Source organism: Alexandromys fortis, unplaced genomic scaffold (assembly GCF_014885135.2).
Source record: "Alexandromys fortis isolate MF-2015 unplaced genomic scaffold, M_Fortis_MF-2015_v1.1 scaffold_89, whole genome shotgun sequence".
Taxonomy (NCBI): Eukaryota; Metazoa; Chordata; class Mammalia; order Rodentia; family Cricetidae; genus Alexandromys; species Alexandromys fortis.
In genome coordinates, this window is record NW_026067973.1 from 6,582,455 (window position 1) to 6,598,557 (window position 16,103).

The window sequence follows — 16,103 nt, forward strand, 5'->3', positions numbered from 1 at the left end:
GTTAACAAGGCTGGCCTTGAACTTCCACATAGTTGAGGCAGGTTTTGAACTTCTGACCCTTTTGACTCAGCCACAAGAACAGCAGTGACATAAGGACTGGCTCCACCCACTCTTTATCTTTAGCTCAAACTAACAGCTTGAAGGAAAACTAAATACATCCCTGGGAACATAGGTTGCCAAACTATACAACACAGGCCAAATTCTGATATCTATTTTGATATAAATCTACTTTTCTGGAAGTCATTAGCATATTATTTTTGCCTGTTCTCATAAATACGATGGCAAGAGATCAGTAACAGACTGTCTGGCCCAAAAGCTACAGTATTTACTGTTGGAGACCTGTACCAACCTGCCATCTACAACTCTCCAGATCACATGGCAAACACGACTGACTCAAGTTAACAAGAGTGGTTTCCCTTCGCATCTCGTGCTGGATGTCCTGACTCTACCTAAAGCCCTATTTATAAAAAACCAGTAAGAATAAAATACAGTCGGGTTCCCAACCCTTCTCCACTTCCCTGCTCACCCTTTTTCATTGTCTGCTGGGACCAATTTATCCTCTGAAGCACCAATTGCCAAAATACATGCCTGAGGTGGGTTAATAATTGCAGAGAAATTCTTAATTCCAAACATTCCTAAGTTGGAGATTGTAAATGTTCCACCCTAAAGGAAAAAGTGTAAAAATAGGTTATACTGTCAACATAACCAGAAAAAATTACAAATATTCTCTGAAAAAGTCATGAGATAATCTTTTAAGAAAGTCTTGAAAAGGATACATACTATGATAAGAACCACAGTCATTTGTGCTGGCTTTTCCATGCAATTATGAAAATATGCCTTTTAGCTTTTCACATATAACTAAACTGCTTTATTTTCAAGACCAAGTATCACCTCTGTGTAGCAGAATTCAAATAGAAAATGCAAAAGCATTAGGTTGACCTTCAGAGTAACACACTCCTTACAGATGAGGATGGTATCCTACCTGAAATTCGTGAGGCTGCAGTTTGCCCTCTCTCGCTTTGGATGCTAAAGAAACAACATCACTAGCAATGGTTTCCAGTCCTTTTATGTGCGCATTAAACACAATAGGAGTGATAAGTCCTGCAGGGGTGCTGACAGCAACGCTAACATCCACCACGTGATTTCTGTGAAAAAGAAAATGAATCAACTCATCAACATTAAGGATTAACAGCTGAAGGGAGCTGGGAAGAAGGATCAGGGTTGAGGGCACTGACAGCTCTCCCAGAGAACCTAGAGTCAGTTCTCAGCATCTACATGGCATCTGACAACTGATCCAACTCCAGTTCCAGAGGATCTAGCACCCTCACACAGACATTCAAACAGGCGAAACACCAATGCTCATAAAAATAAATAAATCTTAAAAAAAAAAAAAAAAGAGTTGGAGAGCTGGGAGTCTCCTCAGTTCCTCCATTTTCTACTATGGGGGGAAAAAACAAGAAGTGCCTGGTTAAAAGAAATATGGATCTTGGATATTTACTTCAGATATTGTAGGTGCATAGGATGTAGCTTAATAGAGCACCTGCCTATGCAAATCCCCAAGTTTGATACCCTGTACTACCAACTACCCCCATATACAGACACACACACGATTTTAGAGGCAATTGTACTACTGTCCAGAGATGTCCATCCTACAAGTTAACATCTTGATGTGTCTGTCTTCTCTTGTACTTCTAAAAACATGAAAGGGGGTGGGTGGGGAAAGAAATAGATCGTAAGATTTATTTCATTCTTTAATATCCTTTTGTGAGCCACCAGGTGACTCACCAAAAACATCATCATAAGCAGCGTGAAACAAACTGAGGTTCTAGGTTCTAAGTGCAAGAGTCTCAAGACTCTTTGTGCAAGAGCAACAAAGCTTGTGCGATAGAGTACAGCGTGAGAGGAGGGACACACTGGGATGGGGCTGGCAAGATGGCTTGGTGGGTAAAGGTGCCTGCAGCCAAGTTGACAACTTCAGTCTAATCCGGGGAACTCACACGGTGGAAGGAGAAAAGGTCCTCCCAGAGGTCGTCCTGAAGTTGGCCACACGCGTAATCAAAGAGAAGGGAAGGGAAGAGGGAGGGAGGAAGGTAGGCAGACAGGGGAGTACAAAGGAAGGGAGGGAGGAAAACAAAACAACAAAAGCAGAGACACCTTGGGGGAGAAACCAGAGTGCCCAGGACACAGAAGTGGTGACATCCCAGAAGACAGGTAAAGTAGGATGCCCAGTCTTTTCTAGAGTAGACCAGCAGCGACCCATGCACCTGAGTAGCATCTCTGTGGAGACTTGTCTCACTCTGGAGGTCAAGGTGGCCTCGACTTCGTCTGCACCCTGTGTAGAGCTGTTTGCAGTAAGGCAGCGCACCTGAGCATTTCCCCAAGCCCTGTGAGCTGCCCTGCTAAAGGAGCCGTGGGAACGTGATTGTAGTCAGCTACCTGATCTGAGAGTGGCGTTGAAAGAAGGGGCAGTCAGGTGGGACTAAGGTCAAGGTCAATCTCTGAGATCTGACAGAGTCGGAATGAGGCACCTAGCCACTGCCCACAGCGTAATGTGAGTGTGAGAGCACAGAAAACAAAGGGGAAGCTGGGCGGTGGTGGCACACGCCTTTAATCCCAGCACTCGGGAGGCAGAGGCAGGCGGCTCTCTGGGAGTTCGAGGTCAGCATGATCTACAAGAGCTAGTTCTGGGATAGGCACCAAAGCTACAAAGAAACCCTGTCTCAAAAAACAAAAAACAAAAAAAAAAAAAAAAACAAAAAAAAAAAAAAAAAAAAANAAAAAAAAAAAAAAAAAAACAAAAAAAAAAAAGAAAAAAAAGAAAAAGAAAACAAAGGGGAAAAGGGATTTTCTTTTAAGGATATTTGTAATAATACTGGGGCTGGAGAGACAGGTGGCTCCGTTAAAAGCAACGCACTGCTCTTGCAGAGGACCCATACTTGGTTCTTAGTACCTAAGCCAGGCAGCTAACAACTGTCCTAGACTCCAGTTCTAATCTAAGGGATTTGGTGCCTCCAGTCTCCTTGGGGGTATGAGCTTATTTGCATGTACCCATGCACAGAGACACATTCAGATACATAATTAAAATAAATTATTAATAGGTAATATTAATAATTAATAAATTAAGATATATAAAAGTACCTATCTACATACTAAAAAGGCCTGCCTTGAGCTGGAATTCTGACACTGACCAACTTATTGGGACAAGCTACAGAACTCACTGAGCCTGTTTCTTCATCTAAAAATGCAAGTAAAAAGAGTTAACTGATAAAGTGGTTTGAAAGCCCTAATAAAATGTACCCGCCAGTCATGAGCCTGTATGGCAACAAATGCTTTTCAGTCTAAACCACAGCTGGCAGAACTCTCTGGTGATCAGGTAACTGACCCCACCCTGCTTTCCGACAGTCATTATCAGTATAACTAGACCGCATTTTACACCCGTTTCCTTTTACCAAGAATCACAGCCTTTGCTACCGACTAACACCATCAAGTGTTTCATGCTGTTTCAAACCCACTCATCCACGGGTGTCACCACCTCCCCATCCCTAGCTGCAGTTAGCAGACATAGGCAAACTGCAGACCGAGGGGCACCTTCTCCAGTCAACTTACTGTCTTATAACTGTGTCCATCCAAGAAGAGTTTGCTTCGGGAACTTTCAGACAAGCCAATGCCGAAGCTTTTATGATGAAGTCGTTGACGGAGATTTTTCCTTTCCCTTCAAGCATCTGTTAAAACAGCAACCAACTATTTTATTAAACTCTCTCCCCAAAAAGCTGTTTCTTTTATCTGTATAATGGAGGCCTTAGGAGCTACATGTCTCCTGCTTTGCATCGAAGTAGCTAAACATTGTAAGTTATGGTGTATCACTATTTTTACTCAACTGAACCAAGTGGTTTTATTTTCTTCAAAAAAATCAAGTAAGCCGGGCAGTGGTGATCCATGCCTTTAATTCCAGCACTAGGGAGGCAGAAGCAGGTGGATCTCTGTGAGTTCAAAGCCAGCTGGTCTACAAAGTGAGCCCCAGGGCAACCAAGGCTACATAGAGAAAACTTGCCTTGAAAGAACCCAAAACCAAAATAAATAAATAAATGAAGGCTTAAATAAATGACAACTACACTAACAAACGTTTGGTTTAGAAAGAGGAAGCAGACCAATCAGCATTCCTATTAGCAATATATAAGGGCTCCTTCCCCTCTCATCTTTCCTAACATTTATTGTTAGTTTTTTTTTCATTACTATGGTTATTCTGTTGGGGATGAAATAGAATCTCAATGCAATTTGATTGTTTTTTTTTTCATGGTTAAGGATAGTTAACACTGTTTCATATATTGATTGGCAGTTTCTATTTTGTATTTGAGAACTGTCTGTTAATTTCTGGAATTCGAAGCTTTTAGTTCTTTTTTGTTTGTTTGTTTGCTTATTTATTTATTAAAGATTTCTGCCTCCTCCCCGCCACTGCCTCCCTATGAAAATCAATGGGCTGGAGAAATGGCTCAGAGGTTAAGAGCACTGGCTGCTCTTCCTGAGGTCCTGAGTTCAACTCCCAGCACCCACATGGTGGCTCACAATCATCTATAATGAGATCTGGTGTCCTCTTCTGACCTGCAGGCATCCATGCAGGCAGAATACTGTATACATAATAAATAAAATCTTTAAAGAAAAAAGAAAAAAAGAAAGAAAGAGGAAGCAAAGCCGGCAGTGGTGGCGCATGCCTTTAATCCCAGCACTCGGGAGGCAGAGGCAGGCGGATCTCTGTGAGTTCGAGGCCAGCCTGGTCTACAAGAGCTAGTTCCGGGACAGGTTCCAAAGCTACAGAGAAACCCTGTCTCGAAAAAACCAAAAAAAAAAAAAAAAAAAGAGGAAGCAGAGTCAAATTCTTCAGATTAGGAGTGACATGGGGGACATAGTATCTCCTACATAAAAAGGAAGTACTACAAATACTCAACACCAAGGGATCCGACAACCCAGAGAAAATGCATAGATTCTAGGAAGAAACAAACCAATAAGGAGTACAAACTCGGAATAAACACAATCAGAGAGATGCAACTAACTGGTCAAGGACAACTGCTCATGCAGAAGACTTTTCCTTCTTCTTTTCTTTGGTTTGTTTTCTTTCCCAGAAAGGGTTTCTTAGTTCTGGAACTAGCTCTGTAGATGAGACTTGACCAGCTGGCCCACTATACAGATCACAGAGATCTACCTACCTCTGCCTCCCAAGTGGTGGGATTAAAAGCGTGTGCCACAATCACCCATCAACCTTTAGATCTTTACTGGCTAATTCTACCAAACATTTAAGGGCCAACATAAAATCTTCACCTAGCTTCTTAAAAAATGGAAGAGCAAGTTAATAATTCCTCAGTGTTATTCTCATTCCAAAATAAGACAAAAACTCTACAGTTAAAACCTAAACATTATCTTACGAATATATCAGACAAGCCTTTAACAAGAAAACCTAGCCATTAACTACAACACATGGGATTTGTTTTAGGGGTGGAAGACATAGTAACATTTAAAAATCAAGTAAGGTGTGCAGAGCTGCATGTGTCTATAGTCTCATCTACTCAAGAGGCTTAGGCAGGGGAGTCATTTGACCCTAAGATCTGGGCATCATTCTGAGATCTTTTTTTCTTTTCTTTCTTTCTTTTTTTATATTTTTGGTTTTTCAAGACAGGGTTTTTCTGTGTAGCTTTGGAGCCTTCCTGGAACTCACTCTATAGACCAGGCTGGCCTGGAATTTATAGAGATCCATCTGCCTCTGCCTCCCAAGTGCTGGGATTAAAGGCATGAGCCACCAACACTTGACTGAGATCTTTTTTCTTAAAAGAGAAAAAGAATAAGTAATGCTCTAACAGAATAGAAAGCTCACATGACTGCTTCAACAGCTCAAAGAGACACTTGACAAAATTCAGTACCACCTTTCACAATAAAACAGTAAATGAACTAGGAAGGAATTTCCTGACGATAAAAAAGATACATAAAATCCCATACTATCTATCCTCATACTTAATGGTTGAAAAGTTATTCCCGCTAAGATCAAGACAAGATGTCTCCAGGGGGATCTATCCCTTCCTTCTAGCTGGCCTCTGTATATACCTGCACACGTATATGCACACACATTTGCAGATATGGAACACATAATAATAAAGCTTAAAAAGAAAAAAAGGAAGAAAGAGAAAAACTGATACATGCTACAACATGGCTGAACCTTGAAATTATAGGATAAATAAAAAGTACTCGGTGAAGATCAGACTTCATATGATTCTGGTCAGAGAATTCCACATTCAGTAAACCTTCCAAGACAAAAATGTTAAGACCAGGGAGAACGGAAGGGTTGATGGGATTGTGGCAAAGGGCTATTTGGGGCGAGGAAAATGCTCCAAACCCTACTGTGGGAATGAGGATAAATGCTGAAAGACACTGAGTAGGACACTTCAAATGTGTAGACTGAGCAGGCTGTTAGGATGATATGAATATCTCAAAGTCATTCAAAGTAATACATCAAATACACTGGATACATTTACCTGTATTCTTTGGCTTTTAAAAATATTTTTGAGTGTAAGTGTGTGTGTATGTGTGTGTGTGTGTGTACCACATACAAATAGGAGCCTATGGAGGTCAGAAGAGGTGCCAGATCCCCTGGAAATGTAGTGGAAGGGTAGTCATAGACAGCTGTAAGTTGATGTGTGGATGTTTGGAAATTGAACATGGGTCCTCTGCAAGAACAAGTGTTCTTAAAGCTAAGCCATCGCTTCAGACACGGTTCAATACTTTGAGAGTACCTGTGCGCCATCACCTTTAGTCCCTTAGTTATGTACAAACTCTGCCCCTGGTTATTCATGCAGTCATGTGCCTCACACGTGTCTGCTCTGTGCGGGGCACACGACACATGAACAGGAGTTCTGCTCTCAGGGAGCACACTCTCTCCCTAAGAGGGATAAGCAGCAGTGAAACAGAGTATCTTTGGATGGGTTATGTGAGCAGGTGGAGGCACGGCTGCACATTTAGAATAAGGAAGACCAGCTGAGGCCGTACTTTCCAAGTCCTTAAAGAGGTGATGGCTGCACTGTGGGCTGCAGACTGAGAGAACACAAGTACAAGAGTGTATACTGAGAAAATACTGAGAAACAGCAAGACAAGCAGAGTGTCTTCGGTGTGGGAACAGGAGAGAAGTCAGAAAAGGCCCACACACTACTCAAAGGAGCTGATGAGGTTCTATGTCCTACTAGTTTTTAAAGGATTCACTTTATGTGGCTGAGAGTCTTCCTCACTCATGCTCCTTATTTACTTTTATCACTTTACTCATTGCTTATCTATTTATTTATTTTTAAAGGCTTATTTTATGTGCACAGGTGTTCTGCCTGCATGTACATAGATGCACCACATGTGAGCTTGTTGCCTACAGGGATGAGGCATCTATACTTTGGAACTGGACTTACAGGTGGCTCTAAGTCACCATGTAGGTGCTTGCTGGGAACTGAACCTGGATTCTCTGTAAGAACAACACTTACTCTTAACTACCAAGCCATCTCCAGTCCCACTCTCCTTTTTTTTTTTTGAGACAGTCTCACTGAACCTGGAGCTCATCGACTTAGCTGGCTAGCAAGCATGCACCAGGGATCCTGTCTCTGCGCCCTCCCTCTCCCCACTGTGCTGGGATTACAGGCACTCAACGTGCCTGATGTTTCATGTTGGCAACTTGATGTTTCATGTTTCATACTAGAGCAACAAGCCCTTCGTGGATCTCCTTCTCCCAGCCCTATTTCTATTCTTAAAGCCCTTAACCCCTATGATTCTCAACCATCAGCATGAATTTTCTTCAAACTCTCTGCCAGTCCAAACCTTTCCTCTTTTCCATAGGTTAGCCATGTTTGTCTAGAGCACTGTGAATTCCCCGACTGTCACTGGTCTCCCTCAACTCTCTGCTCAACTCCTTCAGAACTGAACATACACTGTAATTCACCACACAGCTGAGCAACTGCTTCATAAAGAGACTGGTGTACAAATGAAAACTGTCACCTTTAAAACTCCTGTCACACTTAGTGACAAGAGCCCCATTCCATCATAAACTTACAATGAAGATAGATTGCTCGTGCTCTCTGTTCCCAAGAGTGCCTTACACTGAGTGGGTATGTGGTACCTGACTATAAAGATGTGGACATCCTTTCTTAGCTACCGAAGCATCAAAGCACAGTGAACATGCTAGACGAATACCTATCCACGGCAAAGTAAGTTTGAAATGCTAAACGTTAATCCTGCAACTGCAACATCAAGGTCAGTGTGGCCTTGTTACGTGAAGCTACAGGTAGGAGCTGCATAGTGAGACACTGTCCAAAAGAAACAGCAACAAATCAAAAGAAGTTAAATGAAAATTTCTCAGGATAGTCTCTACTTAACAATCCCAAGGGACAGGAATTTTCTGTCACTGACCGGCTTCTAATAACAAAGCGCACAGCAGCACTGTTGAGCGTTAGTGGGACAGACGGACTTCTCAGGTTTTACCTTATTAAGCTCCTTCCGTACCAAGAGCACCTCTCCCATATTTACATCAACAGAAAGGTAATAATGAGGTATGGTCTGCTTCGACTGCATTAGCCGCTGTGCAATCACCTGAAATCAGAGAGATTTCAACATCAGTTCTCTCAGCTGAGCCCAGACCTTACCTAACTCAGTTGTTTGCCTCCTCACTCAGCTCCCTGGTAGCTTACCTCACACAGCAGAGCAAGAAGACAAAGGACTGCACCTTCTACTAGATTAGCCAAAACAGAGACTTTTTTATCCCAATTACTCAACCGACCAAATCAAACTCCCTTACACTAATCATCCAGTATTTAACTGGCAAGGTCCTTTCCAGTTCTTAAAGTGTGGCACAACTAAACAACCAGAGTGGAAATGCCCAGCAGCTCTGGCCCCAGACTGCGGGGCTGCTCTTACTCGGCGAATGTTGCTGATGGGGACATCTGTGAAGACACCTGCGGGAGCTGGTGCCACTCTTGGACCCGGGGGAGCCATGGCAGCTGCTGCAGCCTGAGAGGGAAAAGAAAAGGTACTTAGTGACTGTGTCTGTCTAAGTGTCGGCTGGAGGACCACCTGTGAGATGCTACGACTGTGGAGGACTACATGCCAAAGTGAAACAGCAAAGCTCTGAAGAATAGCTGCCTCCATCCAAAGAGAGCAAACGCTACTCACATTAGACTGCTAATTGAGAGTGTTGTTCCTCATGGTTTGTTTTTTGTTTGTTTGTTTTGTTTACATAGAATTCTAAACCACGTTTTAAGAGTTACCATTTCTGAGGAAGAGTATATTCAATGACTAGTTTTATTGAAACTGTAAAGGCAGTCAAGGCATGGTGTGTAGCTAAAACCCCAGCACTCAAGATGCTGAGGCAGTATACAGTTCAAGTACAAGGTTAGCCTGGTTCCTCAACAACACCAGAAAAGGTGGGGGGCAGGGGTGGAGAGAAAGCACAGCATTTTTAAACTGAAGAATTAAAAAAATAAATATGAAAATAAGGGCTGTGGGCCAGGGATGAAGCTCACTGGCAGGAGTGCTTGCCAAGCATGTGTAGAGCCCTGGGTTCAGTCCCCACAATAATAATCATTTTAAAAAGCCAAATAGAACTCACAGGAGCAGCCTTAGAAGGCACAAAAGAGTCAATGTCCTTCTTGATGATTCTGCCTTCTGGTCCCGTCCCTGAAGAAACACATAAACACATGTGACGGAACACCATCGGCTCTCTGAGGTCAACACTAACCCTGAAGAGGCTCTGAGGCTCACAGCCTTAGCTTCTCCCACAGAACAGTAGCTTTGCTAATGACTCCCTTAAGTCACAGAACGCCCTGGACCAACTCTGCAACTACTGCAAATAGTAACCATTTTCCTTTAGAGTTTCTCTAGTTAAACTGAACGTTTTGTTTCTTATTTTGCTTATTCCCTTACTTTTAAGTTGGGAAAACTGACTTAAAAATAATATGGATCATAATCAATCTAAAAGGAAAATTAACTGTTGGCTGTGTTTTTTTTTTAAAAAAAAAACACATTCATCATCATCAACAACCAAAAAAAAAACAAAACAAAAAACAGAAACTAGTCTGTTTCATTGAACCTTGAAACAGACTTATTTTACCATAAAGTAATTTTTTGTAAGAGATTGACAATTTTCTGAATAAACCTTTCAGAATGTGATGGATGATGTAACTGCAATGATGTCATCTTTAGAGTCATTCATTTCCCACAATTTACAGGTTTTTCATACCAGCCAAAACTAAACCAACCAAGGCGCAAACATCACAATGCCTTCCATTTCTCTCACAGGCTTAACTGATTCAATTTCCCCTCCCTCCTCCCATCTACAATGTCTCAGGTTTAGGCATATGCCCAAATACATCATCCTGACCTTGAAGCAGATTCAGAATTTAGTTATTATAATACCTTTTACACTGGGCCCACTTCTAGAAAAAAATGGTCAAATTGATTCATCTTCCCCCACACAGCCTTTAAAGGGATTCCCGTTGTGTGCAGTTCTTCCCAATTCCTTTCCTTCGTTATGAAAAGAGTTGGCTACAACTGTTTATCCTCACCAGGGCTCTAGAACAGAGGTGCAGGACCTCTATTAGATTCCTTGCCTTGTAAGCACACAGAAACCATAACCTCCCCTGGCAACCAGCACTGAGCTTGATGCCACAACTCTCAATCCCTCAGCAGGAAATCAGCCACCCATCAGTTTGCTGAGTTAGTCACGGCTTTTCATCGCCTTGTCTAGCTTCCCGAGAAAGTACAACAGGTGATCATAAGGGAAGAATACTAGACTGGCAATAAAAACAGAGTTTTGTGACATTAGACACCTGACATTAGTCACCCATCTCAACTGCAGGATGGAGACCACAGTGATAGCCCTTGTTCACAAGAGATATTGTGAAAACAAAACCGGACAGTGAGGCAAAGGTGGTTTGCACCAAATACACATTAGAGGGGTGGCTGTCAGACCACCTGAGCTCCAAACACCAGGGCTTAAGCCACATAGTTTCTTCCTTAGTAGTTAATGTTTTGGTAAAATTTGCTAAGCACTCTGCCCCTCTAAACTTTTGTTCCTTTTACAATGGAATTTTGTTTGTTTCTCTTTCTTTCACTCTTCCAATGAGTGACTTGGGGTTGGGGTATGAGCCTAGGCCCCTGTTCTCTCAAAAACCTAAATTCCCAGCCAGGCATAGTTATGGGCACTTGAAATTTCAGCACTCAGAGGAAGAGTCCGGAGAATCAGGAATATAAGATCATCCTTGGCCATTTACCAAGTCTGAGGCTGGTCTGGGCTACGTGAGCCCCTGTCTCAACCCCTACCTACCTCCTGACTCAATTCTTTAACTCCCTCTGAATTTCCAGGCATCTAGACATATAACCTACTGTCTCTGATCTCATTCACTAAAGTAAATTTTACTGTGATTCTTGTTCTCTTGGGAACGACAACCCACCCTTACCCAGACTTTTGAGTTCTTTCATCTACCCAACTATGTTTTCTTCTCACAAACAAGAGTCACCTGCCCAGACCATGTGTTTTCCAGTTCTTAAACATCTTTCGGGGGCTGGTGAGATGGTCTGTGGACAAAGGTACTTGATGTATACATCTAATGACCAAAGTTCAATCCTCAGGACCCACATCAAAGTAGAAGACGAGGACCACCTCCACAAAGTCGTTCTAAACTCCACACACATGCCTTAGCCCTCTCACATGTCTTCAGCCCAATAATGAATAAATAAATAAGGTTAAATCCCTGCAATCCATAACAGGAACAATCTTCTCTTTGCTAGCACCGTGTATGAGAAACATAGATATACATGGCCTTTGGTCCAAGCTCTTGGCACGGACCTTCTAAAAGCTTTGGCATTTCCCAAACAATAAGTATTTGGTCTTTTTTCAGTCAAGCTTCTTTATATCACACCAGTTTATGCTAATGAGGTGACTGAGGATGGGGCTTCTGGATAAGGGACATCAGCCTAGTTAGCTTAATGACCAAACACGTGATTAAAGGGTGGTAACTTTCAATCCTTCCATTCTCCCTCCTCATCTCCTCCTCCACTCTCCTGCTTCCTGTACCATTCCACTAAGGGGAGAGAGACTGGAAGTTGTTGAGTTCAATGAACACTGGCCAGTGATTTAGTCAACAATGTCATTAAGATGACGCCCCTATGAAAATAATGCTCTGAATGGTGAGATCCGGTGAGCTGCTAGATCACAACAATTCACCCTGTTTTCTGATGGAAGAACTGCAACCTTAATATGGAGTTATTTATCAAGCGAGGCCGGGGCCAAATGCCATCTTGTAATGGCAGCCACTCAAATCGGCTCCTAGCAGTTGCCTAACTGGTGACAAGAGCAGTGTGCTGGAAGGACGGCAAGCCCACAGAGTACAGGGGTGCTATGTACATCCCTTCCCACTCTACTCTGTCCTGTGCATCTCTTCATTGTCTGTGTCTGAGCTGTACGCTCTACAATAGACTAATAAGGTTTATCGGTCACTTTAGCTAATTATCAAACCCAAGGAGAATTCTCAATCCTTAATTCCCTGCTAACGAGTTACACAAACAGGTGGCCCTGAGGACTCAAAAGGAACCTGAAATAAGAGCAGTTTTACACCACAGTCTCATGCTAACTCTGGGGAGGTTAATGTTAGATCTGGACTGAACTGTTGAATACTCAGTTGGTGGTTATGAGAAAAATACTACAAACACCTGGTGCCAGGAAGCAGCACACAGTCAGGGCTCTTGAGCTCACTGGGCCACGGCCACCCCCACCCTTCACTGCAAAGTCTCATCAGCCCCACCCAGCTCTACTCTCAGTGGCGCAGAACCTGCCTAGCACAGTACAAAAACAAAAAAATAAATAAAATGAAGGAGACTCCGACTCCACTGACCCTTCCACCCTCACTAGCCCCAACCTTCCTGTTGCCATCAGTCCCTGGTTTTTCCTTCCTTCTTTTGCTCCTCACTCCCTCCCTTCCCAATTACACTCTTCAGGCTACTGTTAGGATCATTCCTGTTGAATTAACTCGGATCACAATATACCAGGCTATCTCCAAGATAAAACCAAAGACAAAACTTTATTATAAGGGGCAAACTCACAAAACAGGAATGAGAAGCCCAAGCTCAGCTGTGTTGCACGGGAACCACAGAGAGAGCGAACCCTGGGACGCCTGGTGTTTTTCTCCGGGTACCCAAAAGCTCATGCCCTCACCTGATCCCACCTCTTTTTTTTTTTTTTTAAGATTCCTTTATTTATTACATATACTTGTGTTCTGCCTGCATGTTATGCGTACAAGCCAGAAGAGGGCACCACATCTCTTTACAGATGGTTGTGAGCCACCATGTGGTTGCTGGGAACTGAACTCAAGACCTCTGAAGAGCAGCCAGTGCTCTTACTTGCTGAGCCATCTCTCCAGCCCCCATGATCCCACCTCTTAAAGATCATTGGCTGACAAAGATTCCCCATCACCTTCCCGTTTTGTCTAAATAAGAGCATTTCAAACCCAATACAAAACTATATACAACAGGAATAGATATAGATATAAAGTATAAATTAAGATTACAACCAACATAAACAATATTAAGCAAGGAACACATGGTAAGTGTTTAATAAACATTTAATAAACAATTGTGTCCTGCTTATCCAGTCCGGACACCATGTACTTTGTCAGTGGTCGATGCATGGGAAGTTCCTTGCCCAAAGGCCAATTGTGCCAAGAAGAAAAGAAACTCCAAGTGGAGTGTCTTCAGTGCTCAACATTCTCTTGGGAATAGATTGATGCTGTGGAGCAATTGTGTCTCACGTCAACAGAACCCTAAGTTATTTAAATGCCATGTTCTACAGATCCTTGAAGTGGCTGAAGATTATCTAGGCAGAATACAATCTCTATGTATCTAAAGAACCTAATTAATCTGACTATATGCATAACAAACATGAATAACTATTGACCGATAATACTTAATACCTGTATAACTTAAAGACTAAGACTTCATATCAGAATATTAAATAATCTGTAAACAATTGTGCAGTAAATGAGGAAAATGACCTCAAAATGTAAACAATGTATAAGTATCTTGATCAGAGATAGGACTATATAATGCAATATGAAAATATATCCTAAAAATTTTATCAATATACAAAATGTCTTAAACAGAGGTAGAAACATGCATTGTACAATCCTTGTGAAACTCTAGAATGTGCTTATCTTCTCATTAAGTATGAGAGTGACTCACTGTTGCTTGGGCTAAAAAGCACAAGTCTGGCTGACTAACTCAGTTCAGGACTGAAATCTGAAAACAGATGTCAGGAAGTTTGCAGAAACTAGCTGTCCCCTCTCCAAAGTTCCCAACCGCTCCAAGACTGCTTTATAATAATCTCTCTCTAATCTCAGTCCTTCCCAGACTCACTCCCCAAGCTTATCAGATAACCTTAGTTTACAAATCAAACAGTAGCACAGAGGGATTCTTATTTTCCACCACCAAAACAACCATCCATAATCTTAAGATCAATCAATCCCATTTCTTTTTATATTCTCAAGAATTCTGGCCGGGCGGTGGTGGCAGAGAAACCCTGTCTCGAAAATCCAAAAAAAAAAAAAAAAAAGAAAGAATTCTGTTTCCTGCCGAACCATTCTGCCCTGTGCCACCCCAGTTGTTTCTAATGGACCAGATTCTCAAGGAAGGCATTTTGCTCCCCAGAGGACCTGGCAACAGCGGGAGATATTTTTGTGGTTCACACAATGCTAGACAAGTGCTCTACCACTGTGCTTCAGCCCCAGCCGCCTTGGTGGTTAGCAGTCTGTAGCCGGGCAGGGCCTGATATCGTCGTGATCCTTCTGCCTCAGCTTTTGATCAGCTAGATTACTTGCTATCAGACCCAGCTTCTTTTGATTCCTCCCACCTTTGTCGTCTGCTCTCCCCTTTGCTCTGCACGCTGTATTATGTTCCTCAAGCATGTCAAGGTTTGGATGACTCCAGACCATGTGTTACTGGCATATCACCCTCTGCCCAAACGCTCTTCTTCAATACTTCACAGGGTTGGCTCACAGATGACTCCTTGGAAAGGTCCTCCTCACACACCCTGTCTAAAAGTCACCATGTCCTGTCTCTGCCATATCACTGTCACTGTCACTCATGGACAGGTGTATCACTGAGTCTGTTCCTTTTTAGCTCTTAAGTCATCTCAGTTCATAATAAAAATTTAGAGCCAAGATAGCTAATATGTTAGCTGTACTTATTAATCTGTTACTTATTAATCTTCACAACTCATTAAGTATTATTTTTATATACAAGTCACAGAGTCAGAAAAGGTCACAGTGCTAGCATACAGCAGAGCTGACATTTAAACCCGAGCAGTCTAGCTCTGAACCCCATTCTTCACTACAGTAGACTACCATTGGCCAGTGAGGCTGGAATGTTCTCCATGTTATGCACAGGTACATGGGACACAGACAGTACTCAATAGCTACCTATAAAGGGATTGTTTAACCCTGCCCGCATGAAAACAATACTGGGATTCTTCCAGTTATCCCCTAGTAAAATAACCAGTGCTGCTAACTCTCCAAACAATGATCCTACCAGTCCAGGTTCTTCCGGCAGTTATTAGCTCAACCCTTCTGCTCTATGAAATTCCTTATTTTGTCTCTGATACTAAGCACAAATATATAAAGAGTGGCAAAATTTATGCTTGCCCTCCAACAACAGAACAGCAGCTTGGTGGTGGGTGAGAACCAGACTGAGTGCAACCAACTGCAGAGCTGAGGACATGACTGCAGCTTCATCAGTGATTATGGATGGGAGAGCAGGGACAGGCGGCGCAGGGGAATGGGAAGAATACGGAATTTAAAACAGGACCTGATTTTTTTGCCCAGCAATCTTGTCTATTTCCCATAGCAGGGATAACAACTATATGTTTTTCTTTGGGTTCACCTTCTTACTTAAGTTCTTTAGGATCACAAATTATAGACTCAGTGACCTTTATTTATGGCTAGAAACCAATTATGAGTGAGTACATCCCATGATCCTCTTTTTGGGTCTGGGTTACCTCACTCAGGATAGTGTTTTCTATTTCCATCCATTTGCATGCAAAATTC

At 42.4% G+C, this 16,103-nt stretch overlaps 1 protein-coding gene and 1 pseudogene across 1 annotated transcript in view; one reads left to right on the forward strand and one right to left on the reverse strand.

The window, feature by feature from the left end:
* The window catches only part of Dlat (dihydrolipoamide S-acetyltransferase), a 31,793-nt gene that overhangs the window by 2,258 nt on the left and 13,432 nt on the right, over positions 1-16,103 (reverse strand). The window contains exons 8-13 of the mRNA XM_050156351.1: positions 9,620-9,687; positions 8,929-9,021; positions 8,497-8,604; positions 3,607-3,722; positions 983-1,145; positions 527-663 (exon numbers count right to left, since the gene is read on the reverse strand). Of these exons, the coding sequence (XP_050012308.1) occupies positions 527-663; positions 983-1,145; positions 3,607-3,722; positions 8,497-8,604; positions 8,929-9,021; positions 9,620-9,687 (685 nt within the window). The remainder of the gene's footprint in view (positions 1-526; positions 664-982; positions 1,146-3,606; positions 3,723-8,496; positions 8,605-8,928; positions 9,022-9,619; positions 9,688-16,103) is intronic.
* LOC126510077 (28S ribosomal protein S18b, mitochondrial-like) overlaps positions 15,434-16,103 on the forward strand; it is a 3,073-nt pseudogene continuing 2,403 nt past the window's right edge.